Source organism: Phacochoerus africanus, chromosome X, assembly GCF_016906955.1.
Source record: "Phacochoerus africanus isolate WHEZ1 chromosome X, ROS_Pafr_v1, whole genome shotgun sequence".
NCBI lineage: Eukaryota > Metazoa > Chordata > Mammalia > Artiodactyla > Suidae > Phacochoerus > Phacochoerus africanus.
The window spans coordinates 58,592,389-58,607,529 of NC_062560.1; the positions used below are offsets into that span (position 1 = coordinate 58,592,389).

At 36.6% G+C, this 15,141-nt stretch overlaps 1 protein-coding gene across 2 annotated transcripts in view; it reads right to left on the reverse strand.

Moving 5' to 3' along the window:
* OPHN1 (oligophrenin 1) overlaps window positions 1-15,141 on the reverse strand; it is a 556,237-nt gene that overhangs the window by 257,654 nt on the left and 283,442 nt on the right. For both annotated transcript variants that reach the window (XM_047764388.1, XM_047764386.1), the window contains exon 6: window positions 14,712-14,813. In XM_047764388.1, coding sequence (XP_047620344.1) covers window positions 14,712-14,813 — 102 coding nt within the window. The remainder of the gene's footprint in view (window positions 1-14,711; window positions 14,814-15,141) is intronic.

Consider the following 15,141-nt stretch of genomic DNA (forward strand, 5'->3'; position numbering starts at 1 on the left):
TATTTAAAGTAAAAATGACTGAAAACTTTTTAAATTAAACACAAATAAAGACAGATTGAGAAAACTAAGAGAATAATAGCAGACTAAATACCAAAAAAATCTATACAAAGTTATGTCATGTTCGAAGTGTAGAAAGTCAAGAACACAGAGAAAATCTTTAAGGAAACAAGAGGAAAAAAAATCTTATCGAAAGAGGAGTAAGGATAAAACTTTGATTTAAAAAATATGCAAAAAGAAGAGAGTAAGTAGAGTGAGATATTTAAGAGATTGAAATTTTAAAAATCACAAAATTAGAATTTTGTATCTAGTGAGATTATCTTTTTAAAAAAAGGAAAATTAGGAGTTCCCGTCGTGGCGCAGTGGTTAACGAATCCGACTAGGAACCATGAGGTTGCGGGTTCGGTCCCTGCCCTTGCTCAGTGGGTTAACGATCCGGCGTTGCCGTGAGCTGTGGTGTACGTCGCAGACACGGCTCGAATCCCGAGTTGCTGTGGCTCTGGCGTAGACCAGTGGCTACAGCTCCGATTCGAGCCCTAGCCTGGGAACCTCCATATGCCGTGGGAGCGGCCCAAAGAAATAGCAAAGAGACAAAAAATAAAAATAAAAATAAAAAAATAAAAAATAATTAAAAAAAGGAAAATTAAATAGTTTATCAAACAACAAAAACTGAAAGATTCTGTTGCCAGCAGACTTGGAATCCAAGAAATGTTACAATTAAGTTCATCAGACAGAACAAAAATGACATAGGTCAGAAATATTTACAAACATAAAAGACAAGAAGAGTGTTAGAGGAGGAATAAATGAAGGTGAAACAAAACCTTATGTTTTTCTTATTCTTAATTTATCTTACAAATAAAGAGTTTGTCATAAATAATAATTTCAACAATGTATTTGGTGATTACAAATTATGAAAAAAATGAAATGAATGACAGCAATTTTATCAGAGACTGAAGGGAAAAACTCAAAGTACTTTGTTATAAGGTGCCTATACTACTCACGAAGCAAAAAGTAATTTGAAAGTAGACATCTTCTTAAGTCAATCATCCGTCAATGCACATTTAGGGCTGTTTCCATGTCTTGGCCTTTGTGAATAGAGCTGCAATAAACATGTCGGTGCATGTGACTATTTCAAGGAAAGTTTTGTCCAGATATATGCCCAAGAGTGGCATTGTTGGGTCATATGGTTGTCCTATGTACAGTTTTCTAAGGTTTGTCCATACTGTTCTCCACAGTGGTTGTACCAGCTTACATTCCCACCAACAGTGCAGGAGGGATCCCTTTTCTCCACACCCCCTCCAACATTTGTTATTTGTGGACTGATTAATGATGGCCATTCTGACTGCTGTGAGGTGGTATCTCATGGTAGTTTTGACATTAAATTCTCTAATAATTAGGGATATAGAGCATTTTTTCATGTGCTTGTTGGCCATCTGTATATCTTCAATAAACAGATGATTGGATTAAGAAGATGTGGTTAAGTAGAAGGAATACTACTCAGCCATAAAAAGAATGAAATAATGCCATTTGCAGCAACATGGATGGAACTAGAGACTCTCATCCTGAGTGAAGTAAGTCAGAAAAAGGAAGACAAATACCATACGATATCACTTATACCTGGAATCTAATATATGGCACAGATGAATCTTTCTACAGAAAAGAAAATCATAGACTTGGAGAATAGACTTGTGCTTGCCAAGAGTGAAGGGGAGGGAGTGGGATGGGTTGTGAGCTTGAGGTTAAGAGATGTGAACTATTGCATTTGTAATGAATTAGCAATGCTATCCTGCTATGTAGCACTGGGAACTATGTCTGGTCACTGATGATGGAGATGATACTGGGAGAAAAAAAAGTGTATACATGTATGTATAACTGGGTCAACATGCTGTACAGTAGAAAAAAAAATAATGTGTTGAAAAAAAAATAATGCGTTGGGGATCTAAAAATAATAAATAAATAAATAAATGAACAATAAAGTAGATATGGCTTAACTGTAAATAAATTGTGAAAACACTAGAATAACCAATAAAAAAAATTTAAAGAAAAGTAAAGTTGACATGCCAAAACAGGACAGAAAATGTAATCATATAAAATTTTTTTATTTTAATTTTTTATTGTGATTTCCCTAATAAGATTTTTTTTCTACTGTACAGCATGGTGACCCAGTTACACGTTCACGTATACATTCTTTTTTCTCCCATTATCATGCTCCAACAACTCCACGCTTGAGCATATATCCGGACAAACTATCTTCAAAAAAGACACAAGCACCCACATGTTCATTGCAGCAATATTCACAGCAGCTAAGACATGGAAACAACCCACAATTTTTAATTTAGAAAAGGGAATGCTGAACAAATATATGTCAACAAATTTGACAATCTGGAAGAAATAGACATTTTTCTAGAATCTTACAGCCTGCCAAAACTGAATCAAGAAGAAACAGACCAACTGAACAGACCAATCACTAGAAATCAAATTGAAGCTGTCATAAAAACACACCCTACAAATAAAAGTCCAGGACCAGATGGCTTCACAGGTGAAATCTAACAAACACACAAAGAGGATTTTGTACCCAGCCTCCTTAAACTTTTTCAAAAGGTTGAAGAAGAAGGAACACTCTCAAAGACATTCTATGATGCCACCATCACCCTCATTCCAAAACCAGACAAAGATACCACCAAAAAAGAAAACTATCGCCCAATATCATTGATGAATATAGATGCAAAAATTCTCAACAAAATCTTAGCCAAGCAAATCCAACAACATGTCAAAAAGATCATACACCATGACCAGGTAGGGTTCATCCCAGGTTCACAAGGATGGTTCAACGTATGAAAATCAATCAATGTCATACACCACATTAACAAAAGAAAAGTAAAAAACCATATGATCATCTCAATAGATGCAGAAAAAGCATTTGACAAAGTCCAACATTCATTCATGATCAAGACTCTCACCAAAGTGGGTATAGAAGGAACATTCCTAAACATAATCAAAGCCATTTATGATAAACCCACAGCAAATATCATACTCAGTGGAAAAAAAACTGAAAGCCTTCTCACTCAAATCTGGAACAAGACAGGGCTGCCAACTCTCACCACTGTTATGCAACATCGTTTTGGAAGTCCTAGCCACAGCGATGAGACAAACAAAGGAAATAAAAGGCATCCATATAGGAAGAGAAGAGATAAAAATCTCACTGTATGCAGATGACATGACAGTATACATAGAAAACCCTAAGGACTCAACCCCAAAACTACTTGAACTGATTAATAAATTCAGCAAAGTAGCAGGATATAAGATTAACATTCAGAAATGAGTCACATTTCTATATACAAACATGAAATATTAGAAAAGGAATACAAAAATACAATACCTTTTAAAATTGCACCTCACAAAATCAAATACCTCGGAATACAAGTGACCAAGGAGGTAAAGGACTTATATGCCAAGAACTATAAAACATTAATCAAAGAAATTAAAGAAGATGTAAAGAAATGGAAAGATATTTCATGCTCCTGGGTTGGAAAAATCAATATTGTAAAAATGGCAGTACTACCCAAAGCAATCTACAGATTCAATGCAATTCCTATCAAATTACCCAGGACATTTTTCACAGAACTAGAACAAACAATCCAAAAATTCACATGGAACCACAAAAGACCCCGAATCACCAAAGCAATCCTGAGAAACAAAAACCAAGCAGGAGGCATAACTCTCCCAGACCTCAAGAAATACTACAAAGCCACAGTCATCAAAACAGTGTGGTACTGGTATCAAAACAGACAGACACACCAATGGAGCTTAATAGAGAACCCAAAATAAACCCTGACACCTATGGTCCATTAGTCTTTGACAAGGGAGGCAAGAACATCAAATGGGAAAAAGAAAGTCTATTCAGCAAGCATTGCTGGAAAACCAGAACAGCTACATGCAAAGCAATGACACTAGAACACACCCTCACACCATGCACAAAAATACACTCCAAATGGCTGAAAGACTTAAATATACGACAGGACATCATCCAACTCCTAGAAGAAAACATAGGCAAAACACTCTCTGACATCAACATCATGACTATTTTCTCAGGTCAGTCTCCCAAAGCAATAGAAATAAGAGCAAAAATAAACCCATGGGACCTAATCAAACTGAAAAGTTTTGCACAGCAAAGGAAACCCAAAAGAAAACAAAAAGACAACTTACAGAATGGGAGAAAACAGTTTCAAATGATGCAACCGACAAGGGCTTAATCTCTAGGATATACAAGCAACTTATACAACTCAACAGCAAAAAAGCCAATCAATCAATGCAAAAATGGGCAAAAGACCTGAATAGAGTATTCTCCAAGGAAGATATACAGGTGGCCAGCAAACACTTGAAAAAATGCTCAACATCGCTGATTATAAGAGAAATGCAAATCAAAACTACCATGAGATACCACCTCACACCAGTCAGAATGGCCATCATGAATAAGTCCACAAATAACAAGTGCTGGAGGGGGTGTGGAGAAAAGGGAACCCTCCTGCACTGCTGGTGGGAATGTAAACTGGTATAACCACTATGGAGAACAGTTTGGAGATACCTTAGAAATATATCCATAGAACTTCCATACGACCCCACAATCCCACTCTTGGACATATATCCAGAGAAGAGTTTCCTTGAAAAAGACACATGCACCCGCATGTTCATTGCAGTACTATTCACAATAACAAAGACATGGAAATAACCTAAATGTCCATCGACAGATGATTGTATTAGGAAGATGTGGTATATATACACAATGTAATACTACTCAACCATAAAAAAGAAAGACATAATACCATTTGCAGAAACATGGATGGAACTAGAGACTCTCGTCCTGAGTGAAATAAGTCAGAAAGAGAAAGACAAATACCATATGATATCACTTATAACTAGAACATTTCCACAGAAAAGAAAACCATGGACCTGGAGAATAGACTTGTTGCCACCTGGGGGGAGAGGGAGGGAGTGGGAGGGATCGGGAGCTTGGGGTTATTGGATACAACTTGAAATGGATTTACATTGAGATCCTGATGAGTAGCATTGAGAACTATGTCTAGATACTTATATTGTAACAGAACAAAGGGTGGAAAAAAATGTGTACATGTTAAGTGTATCTTGGCCCCCATGCTGTACAGTGGAAAAATAAATAAATAAATTTAAATAATAAAAAAAGAAAAAAAATAAACATAAGGTAACAATAACCCACTGTTTAGTTAAACAAGGCCATTAGGCTAAGGTGACTCTTAATGCCATGGTGGCTTATATGAGCAAGCCAAAATCTAATTCTGTAAATACCACAAAGTTATTAAATCAAAACCTAATGACAACCAATCAAAAACAGCTAACTAGACTGTAACCTATAGTCAATCAATAATTTCATTGCTTTGCTTTTGCCTTTTTTATATCAAAGTCTCTCCCTAAGCTACTGTAGGTGGATCACATACAAAAAAAAGGGGGGGAATGCAGGAAAAGAATGGAAGAGAAAAAAAATAATAAAGGCAATGAATAGAAAATTACCAAACATGGTAGTTATTTATCCAACTATATCAATAATCACTTTAAACACACCAAATAAAAGGCAGAGACTGTCAGGGAACATAAAAATAAGAGTCAATTATATGTTATATATAAGATCTAATTTAACAAAGATAGAGGAGTTCCTGTTGTGGATTTAGAATCTGACTGCAGTAGCTCAGGTATCTGTGGAGGCAAAGGTTCAATCCCAGCCTGGTGCAGAGGTCGCAGCTGGGGCTCAGATTCAATTCCTGGCCCAAGAACTTCCATATGTCATGGGTACAGCCATAAATTTTTTTTAAAAAAGCAAAAATAGATTAAATAAAGGTATGAAGAGGCTTGTATCAAGATGGAGGATGAAGGAGGATGCAGAGGTCATATCCTACAATGAACACATCAAAAATACATTTACTTGCAGAACAATCCTCATTGAAAACTAACTGGAGACTGGCAGAAAAAAAACCCTATACTAACTACCAAGGCTGTAAGAAAGATACATGCAGAACTGGGTAGGAAAGGAAGAAAAGAAATCAGGTGGGCAGCCATGCCCTAGGAGGAAACTCAGAGGAAAAGGGAAATTACATGGGTGGAAATTTTTCCTGGGGAGTGAGTTGTTCAGGCCACATATTGGACACCCCAGCCCTGAGGTAAAAAAACAAAGGAAGACAAGCCACCATGGCTGGTTGGGCCAGTGGGACTACCAGGAGGGCTGTGGGAAGCCTGGATTCTGCTCCTGAGGAGTACATGAATATTGGCTTGCTCCCTAAGCAAGGCAGAAAGGGCAAATTAAAACGATGTCTAGCTGACTGGTTTCCTGTGACTACCCTGGTACACATGCCATCCTGAGTTGAGTGAACACTCCAGCACCGTTTGCTTCAAGTCACAGCTCCACACTAGGTTCAGGACTGCTATTACTATATGATCCAGCAATTCCACTGCTGGGTGTACATCCAAAACAAAAACGCTAATTTGAAAAGACAATGCACTCCAATGTTCATAGCGAAATTATTTACAACAGCCAAGATATGGAAGGAAACCAAGTCTCCATCAAAAGAACAATAAATAAAGATTTCATACACACACACATATATAGGAATATTAGCTATAAAAAATGAATTTTGCCATTTGAAACAAAATGGATGTACCTAAAGTATTTTATGCTTAGTGAAATAAGTCAGAAAGGCAAATATCCTATCTTGTTACTCATATGTGGAATCAGAAAAATAAAATAAATGGATGTAAATGACAAAACAGAAATAGACTCACTAATATAGAGAAACAACTACTGTTCACCAGTGGGGAAGGATAGGGCAAGATAGGGACATGGGATTGAGAGATACAAAGTGCTATGTATAAAATAAACAAGGAACCAGGATATTTTGTACATCACAGGGAAATATAGACATTATTTTGTAATGATTTTAAATGGAGTATAACCTTAAAATTGACAATCATTATGGTCTTTACCAGAAACTAATATATTATAAATCAACTATAGTTCAATTAAACATAATTTTTAAAATTTAAACATTTTTAAAAGTAAAGGTATAAATATTCCATGCGAACAAAAATCAAAGAAAGCTGGACTAGCTATATTAACTTCAGATAAAGGAGACTTCAGAGCAATAAAGCTATCAGGGGAAAAAGCGAGGCATAATGTAATGACAAGTTGGTCAATTCTCCAAGAATACATAACAACCCTTATTATGTATAACAGAACAACGTAACACATGAGGTAAAATGATACAGAACTGCAAGAAGAAATAAAGAACTACACTAATAAGAGTCAGAGACTTCAATATTCCTCTATCAGTAATTGACAGATCCCTGGAGTTCCCATCATGGCTCATTGGTATTGCAACCAACTAGTATCCATAAGGACACAGGTTTAATCCATGGCCTTGCTCAGTGGGTTAAGTGATCTGGCATTGCTGTAAGCTTGGTGTAAGTCTCAGATGCAGCTCAGATCTGGCATTGCTATGACTGTGGTTGAGGCCTGCAGCTGTAGCTCCAATTTGACCCCTAGTCTGGGGACTTACATATGTCATAGGTGCAGTCAAAAAAACAAACAAACCAAAAAAAAAAAACCTGAAAAAATTGACAGATCCAACAGACAAAAAGTAAGTACAATTATAACTCATTTTACTGTGCTTCAATTAACTCTGCTATGAAAACATTGTGTTTTTTATAAACTGAAGGTTATAGCAATCCTGCATTGCCTGATGATGGTTAGAATATCATAGCAATAGAATATTTTTAAATTAAGGTATGTACATTTTTTTAGACATAATGCTAGTGCTTATGCCATGGATACATACAGTGTAAATGTAACTTTTATATGTATTCAGAAACCAAAAACTCATGATATTCATAATATTGCAATATTCACTTTATTGTGGTAGTGGCAGTCTATAACCAAACCAGCAATATCTCCTCCAAGGTATGCTGGTAAAGACGTAATTGAACTGAACACCACAAATAATTGACTAGATGTAATCAACATCTATAGAACATCTCATTTAACAGCTTATTTTTAAGCTAACATGAAACAATCACAAAGATCAATCACATTCTGGAACATCTGAAAAAATTTAAGAGAATAGAAATCATAAAAAGTAGAAATTATAGTAGAAATTAAAAATAAAAAAATAGCTTGAACACACCAAAATAGCAGTAGATCAAGCAGCACATTTCGAAAGGGTTCTTTAGAAGCAAACACAACATTGTAAATTAACTATACCACAATTTTAAAACAAGAAGTCTAAACTGTGATTTAAACTTCCAAAAAACAAAAATCCAAGAGCTAATGGCTTCACAGGCAAATTCTACCAAATATTCAGACAAAAGATAACATCTACTCCCCTGAAACGCTTCCAAAAAAATTCGGAGGAGGAACACTCCCAAGCTTATTCTATAAGGCCACCATCACACTGATACCAAAATCAGAAAAAGATACCACACACACACACACACACACACAAATTACAGGCCAATATCACTGATTAACATAGATGCAAAAGTTCTAACAAAACATTAGCAAAACGAATCCAACTATGTATTAAAAGAATTATACACCATGATCAAGTAGGATTTATTCCAAGGATGCAAGGAGTCTTCGGTATCCACGAATCAATCAGTGTAATATACCACATCAACAAACTGAAGAATAAAAGCATATGATCATCTCGATAGATGCAGAAAAATCTTCTGACAAAATTCAAAACCCATTTCTGATAAAAACTCTCCATAAAGTAGGCATAGAGGGACTCTACCTCAACATAATAAAAGCCATATATGACAAGCCCACAGCTAACATCATTCTCAATGGTGAAAAACAGAAAGCATTTCCACTAAGATCAGGAACAAGACAATGATGTCCACTCTTACCACTGTTATTCTATATATTTTTGGAAGTCTTAGCCACAGTAATCAGAAAAATAAATAAATAAAAGGAATCCAAATTGTAAAAGAAGAAATAAAATTACCACTGTTTGGAGATGACATGATACTATACCTAGAAACTCCTAAAGACAGAAAACTGTTATAGCTCATTAATGAATTTGGTAAAGTTGCAGGATACAAAAGCAATACAAAGAAATTGACGGAATTTCTATAAACTAATATGGAAAGATCAGAAAGAGAAATTAGGAAAATGATCCCATTTACCAACACATCCAAGAATAAAATACCTAGAAAAAAACTACCTAAAGAGACAAAAGACCTGTTCTCTGAAAATTACATGACACTGATGAAAGAAATCAAAGACAACACAACGGATGGAAAGATATACCAAAATCTTAGATTGGAAGAATCAATATTGTCAAAATGACCTGACTGCCCAAGGCAATCTACCAATTCAATGCAATCCCTATCATATTACCAAGGACATTCTTCACAGAACTAGAACAAAATACTTTAAAATTTGTATGGAAAAGATGCAAATAGCCAAAGCAATCTTGAAAAAGAAAAACACAACTAGAGAAATCAGATTTCCTGACTTCAGACTATACTACAAAGCTACGGTAACGAAAACAGTATGCTACTGGCACAAAAACAGAAATATAGATCACTGGAACAGGATACAAAGCCCAGAAATAAACCCAAGCACCTATGGTCAACAAATCTATAACAAAAGAAGCACAAACAAACATAGGAAAGAAGACAGTCTCTTCAAAAAGTGGTGCTGGGGAGTTCCTGTCGTGGCTCAGTGGTTAACGAATCTGACTAGGAACCATGAGGTTGCGGGTTTGATCCCTGACCTTGCTCAGTGGATTAAGGATCTGGTGTTGCTGTGAGCTGTGGTGTGGGTTGCAGATGCGGCTCAGACCCTGCATTACTGTGGCCATGGTGTAGGCTGGCAGCTACAGCTCCAATTTGACCCCTAGCCTGGGAACCTCCATATGCCACCGGTGCAGCCCCAGAAAAGGCAAAAAGACAAAAATAAACAAATAAATAAATAAATAAATAAATAAATAAATAAATAAATAAATAAAAGTGGTGCTGGGAAAAGTGGACAGCTACATGTAAAAGAATCAAATCAGGACATTCTCTAACACATTACACAAAAATAACTCAAAATGGATTAAAGACGTAAATGTAAGGCCAGATACTATAAAACTCATAGAGGAAAATATAGGCAGAACACTCTTGGATGTAAGCTTCATCAATATCTTGTTTGATCTACCCCCTAGAATAATGACAATAGAAGGGTATCCTCCTACACTGTCAGTGGGAATGTAAATTTGTATAACCACTATAGAGCTTCCTCAAAAAAGTGAATATAGAACTACCATATGATTTTGGAATTCCACTCTTGAGCATATATCCGGACAAAACTTTCCTTGAAAAAGATACATGCACCCCTATGTTCATTGCATCACTCGTCAAAATAGCCAAGACATGGAAACAACCTAAATGTCCATTAACGGATGAATGGATTAAGAAGATGTGGCACATATACACAATGGAATACTACTCATCCATAAAGAAGAACAAAATAATGACATTTGCAGCAACATTAATGCAACTATAGATTCTAAGTGAAGTAATTCAGAAAGAGAAAGACAAATACTATATGATATCACTTATATGTGGAATCTAAAATATAGCACAAAAGAACCTGTCTACAGAACAGAAACAGACTCACAGACATAGAGAACAGACGTGAGGTGGCCAAATGTGAGGGGGAGGGTGTGAGATGCACTGATAGTTTGGAGTTACATTTATAACGGATAAGCAATGTGGTCCTGCTGCATAGCACAGGGAACTATATACAATCACTTGTAGTAGAACATGATAGAAGATAATATGAGAAAAAGAAGTGTGTGTGTGTGTGTGTGTGTGTGTGTGTGTGTGTATAATTATGTATGTATGTATAACTAGGTCACTTTGCTGTACAGCAGAAATTGATAAAAAATTGTAAATCAACTATAATAATTTTTTTTTAAAAAAAATCAAGTACATTAGGAAAGCCGCCAGGAACATCTACATATAGCACCAAATTGCTAGGACACACCAAAAGCTTTCATTGCAAAAGCCTCTAAAAGAATAAGTTCCCATCTTGGCTCAGCAGAAACCAAACTGACTAACATCCATGAGGATTCAGGTTTGATCCCTGGACTCGCTCAGTAGGTTAAAGATCTGGTGTTGCTGTGAGCTGTGGTGTAGGTTGCAGACATGGCTTGGATCCTGAGTTGCTATGGCTGTGGCATAGGTTAGCAGCTACAGCACCGATTCGACCCCTAGCCTGGGAAACTCCATATGCTGTGAGTGCGGCCCTAATAAAAAACAAAAAAATAAAAAATGAAAAAAATTAAACAACAAACTTTGGACTGCATCTAGGATTCTAATCCCACAGGTTGGGTAATTCTCTAGGAGTACTCAAAGGACTCCACATATAGTCATACTCATGGCTAAGATTTATTTCTGTGAAAGGATACAAAATAAAATCAGCAAAGAGAGAAGATACATGGGATGAAGTCCATAGAGAGCTTGGTGCAAACTTCCAAGAGTTAGTGCAGTCACCTAAGAAATACTTCATTCTTCCAGCAACAAGTTATGACTACATACACGAAATGTTGTCGACCAAGGGAAGCTCATTAGATACTGAGTGCTTTAGGGTTTTTTTTGTGACTGTACACAAGCTCCCTCTGTTGAGCACATACCAAATTTCTTGACTCCCTAAGGAAAATAAGGTGTTTAGTATAAACCACATTTTTTGTACAGGCAGTGTAGGCCCAGTAAGTCACTTTTACCACTTGGGTAAACTTTTATATCAGTGTAGGGAACTGTTTACCAGCCAAGTTCCAAGACACCAGCTAAGGGCTAATTTGAAAGCACACTTTTTTAAGCACAGTAGTCTTGGGCCAGTAATGGTAACTCATTTCTGCATAGGACCCCTTGCACAGAATAAGAGGAAAAGAAAGAAAGCAAAATTGTGCAAAAGGGAAATGGCAGAAGACCCCAGACTAGTACTTCCTTGCAGTTTATGGAAGAGATGCAGTCCTTCACCTTTTCAACACTAACTCCATCTACCACTGAGGCTCTTGACTTATCACCTTCAAATGCTTCACATTATGTGACAGATACTCACTATATAAGTATCAGGAGATTACCTTCAGCTTTGTCACAGTCTGTGTGACCTTGGAAAAGATGATTTCTGAGAACCTTCACAGCTAGTGTCTATACAATTATCCAATTGGGTATCTGTTTTCATACTTGAAACTTCAATATTTCCATCTTTTACCGAATATTTCATCCAACACATAGATCCATTTTTCCATTCAAAAAATGTTAATAAGTTAATTCATTTTTTTCATGTCTCCAGTGCCATTATTCTGACTAAGAACTTCTCCCCTAGATCATTGCAATAGCTTCCTAAAATGGATTTCCTGCTTCCAGACTCTCCTGGATCTAATTCATCTTACAACTTCAGTCAGTTTGAGATTCCTAAAATAGAATTCTACTCATGTTGTTTACACAACGAAAGGACTTCCATGAGTCTTCCAGGGCCAAAAGAATTCAACACAAACTCCTGAGCCTTATTACACCACAACTTGCCTAATCCTTTCTTGTATTTCACTATCCCGAAATAGTAATGCAAATTCTGGTCAAAGCATTTGCCAAACACCGTTTACATCCTTGGGGCCACTTCCCTCAACTTGAAAGGTCCATTTCTCCATATTTATCTGTTAAACACTTTGCCTATTTTCGTAATACCATCTAAAACTAGGAAGGACAACATTCTTCCATAAAAGCAATTCTCCACAACCAGATATAAGTATTTTATTCTCCAAACATTCTCCTATCATTGCAAGGACAATACACACACATTACATTATGTAAAAAATTCTACATGTATAAGAGTCATATGTATTCTCGTTTTAACATCCCAACTATAAGCTGCAGAAGTGCAGGGAGTATGTACTAATGACATTGCAGTCTTCTTGCACCCAGCATAGTCCCTGGACTGTGGTAGGCACTCATTGAATAGTAGCTTATTTGAACTGAAGTCAATGGAAGTTCCATGTAAGCTGTAGTCCCAGTGCAGGATCAAAAATGAAAACTAAGAATGAAATTACAACACTCCCTAACACCATAAACAAAAATAAACTCCAAATGGATTAAACACCTAGATATAAGACCAGACACTATAAAACTCTTAGGGGAAAACATAGGCCAAACACTCTCTGACATAAACAACAGCAACATCTTCTCAGATCCACCTTTTAGAGTATTGACAATAAAAACAAAAATAAACAAATGGGACCTAATCAAACTTAAAAGTTTCTGCACAACAAAGGAAACCCTAAACAACACAAAAAGACAACCCACAGAATGGGAGAAAATCTTTGCAAGTGAATCAACTGACAAGGGATTAATCTCCAAAATTTACAAACACCTTCTGCAGCTCCATGCCAAAAAAACAAACACCCCCATCAACAAATGGGCAGAAGATCTAAAGAGACAGTTCTCCAAAGAAGACATACAGATGGCCGAGAAACACATGAAAAGATTTTCAACATCACTCATTATTAGAGAAATGCAAATCAAAACCACGATGAGGTACCACTTTACACCAGCAGAATGGCCATCATCCAAAAGTCTACAAACAATAAGTACTGGAGAGGGTGTGGAGAAAAAGGAACACTAGTACACTGTTGGTGGGAATGTAAAGTGGTGCAACCACTGTGGAAAACAATACGGAGATTCCTCAGAAAACTAAACATAGAACTACCCTTTGATCCAGCAATCCCACATCTGGGCATCTATCCAGAGAAAACCACGACTCGCAAAGACACATGTACTCCAATGTTCATTGCAGCACTATTTTCAATAGCCAAGACATGGAAACAACCTAAATGTCCATGGACAGAGGAGTGGATCCAGAAGATGTGGTACATATACACAACGGAATATTACTCAGCCATTAAAATGAATGAAATACCAGCATTTTTAGCAACATGGATGGACCTAGAAATTACCATACTAAGTGAAGTCAGCCATTCAATGAGACACCAACATCAAATGCTTTCACTGACATGTGGAATCTGAAAAAAGGACAGACTGAACTTTGCAGAACAGATGCTGACTCACAGACATTGAAAACCTTATGGTCTCCAGAGGAGACAGTTTGGGGGTGGGTGGGGGGATGTGCTTGGGTTATGGGATGGAAATCCTGTGAAGTTGGATTGTTATAATCATTATATTACTACAGATGTGATAAATTCATTTGAGTAATAAGAAATAAATAAATATAAGAAAGAGGGAAAGGCAAAAAACAAATTAAAAAAAAAACCAAAAAAATATAAAACAACCCAAAAACAAACAAAAAAACTTCTAATGTAGGAAAATATCAGGGAAAAAAAGCTGGAATCAGAAACTTGGAGCTAAAAGGGACTCTAGAGATCTTTGAGTACCACTCTCCCTTTGATGAAGAAAATGAGGCCAAGAAAGAAATATCTTATCCAAAATCAAACTATGAGTTCGTGGAGGAGCTGGCCTGAGAACTCAAGGCTCCTGAGTCCCTGGCCATGACTTAATCAGTAAGCAAAACTATTATACATGGATCCCCTACTGAGGTAGAATATGAGAAAAGCCTTGTAACAGAAGCTGCCACTATTACCAAGGCAGGGCTGGCAAGGGAAAAGAGGCTTAGGATTTTTTTAACATACCTCTTGTAACTGGGATTCTTTCTTTTTGGAAGACAGATGTAAATGCCGATCCAGCAAGGAATAAAATCTCTCACCATCCTTTTCAAATTTCTTTTTCCGCTCCTATATATGGAAGAGAAGGCACAGATTAAGATGTCTACAGGTCTTTTTTATTGTTATTTCCCCAATACAATTTTTTTTCTAATGTACAACATAGTGACCCAGTCACACATACATGTATACCCTCTTTTTTCTCCCATTATCATGCTCCATCATAAGTGATTAGACATAGTTCTCAGTGCTACACAGCAGGAACTCATTACTCATCCATTCCAAAAGCAATAGTTTGCATCCATTAACTCCAAGCTCCCAATCCATACCACTCCCCCCCCTCCTCCTAGGAAACTACAAGTCTATTCTCCAAGTCTATGATTTTCTTTTCTGTGGAAAG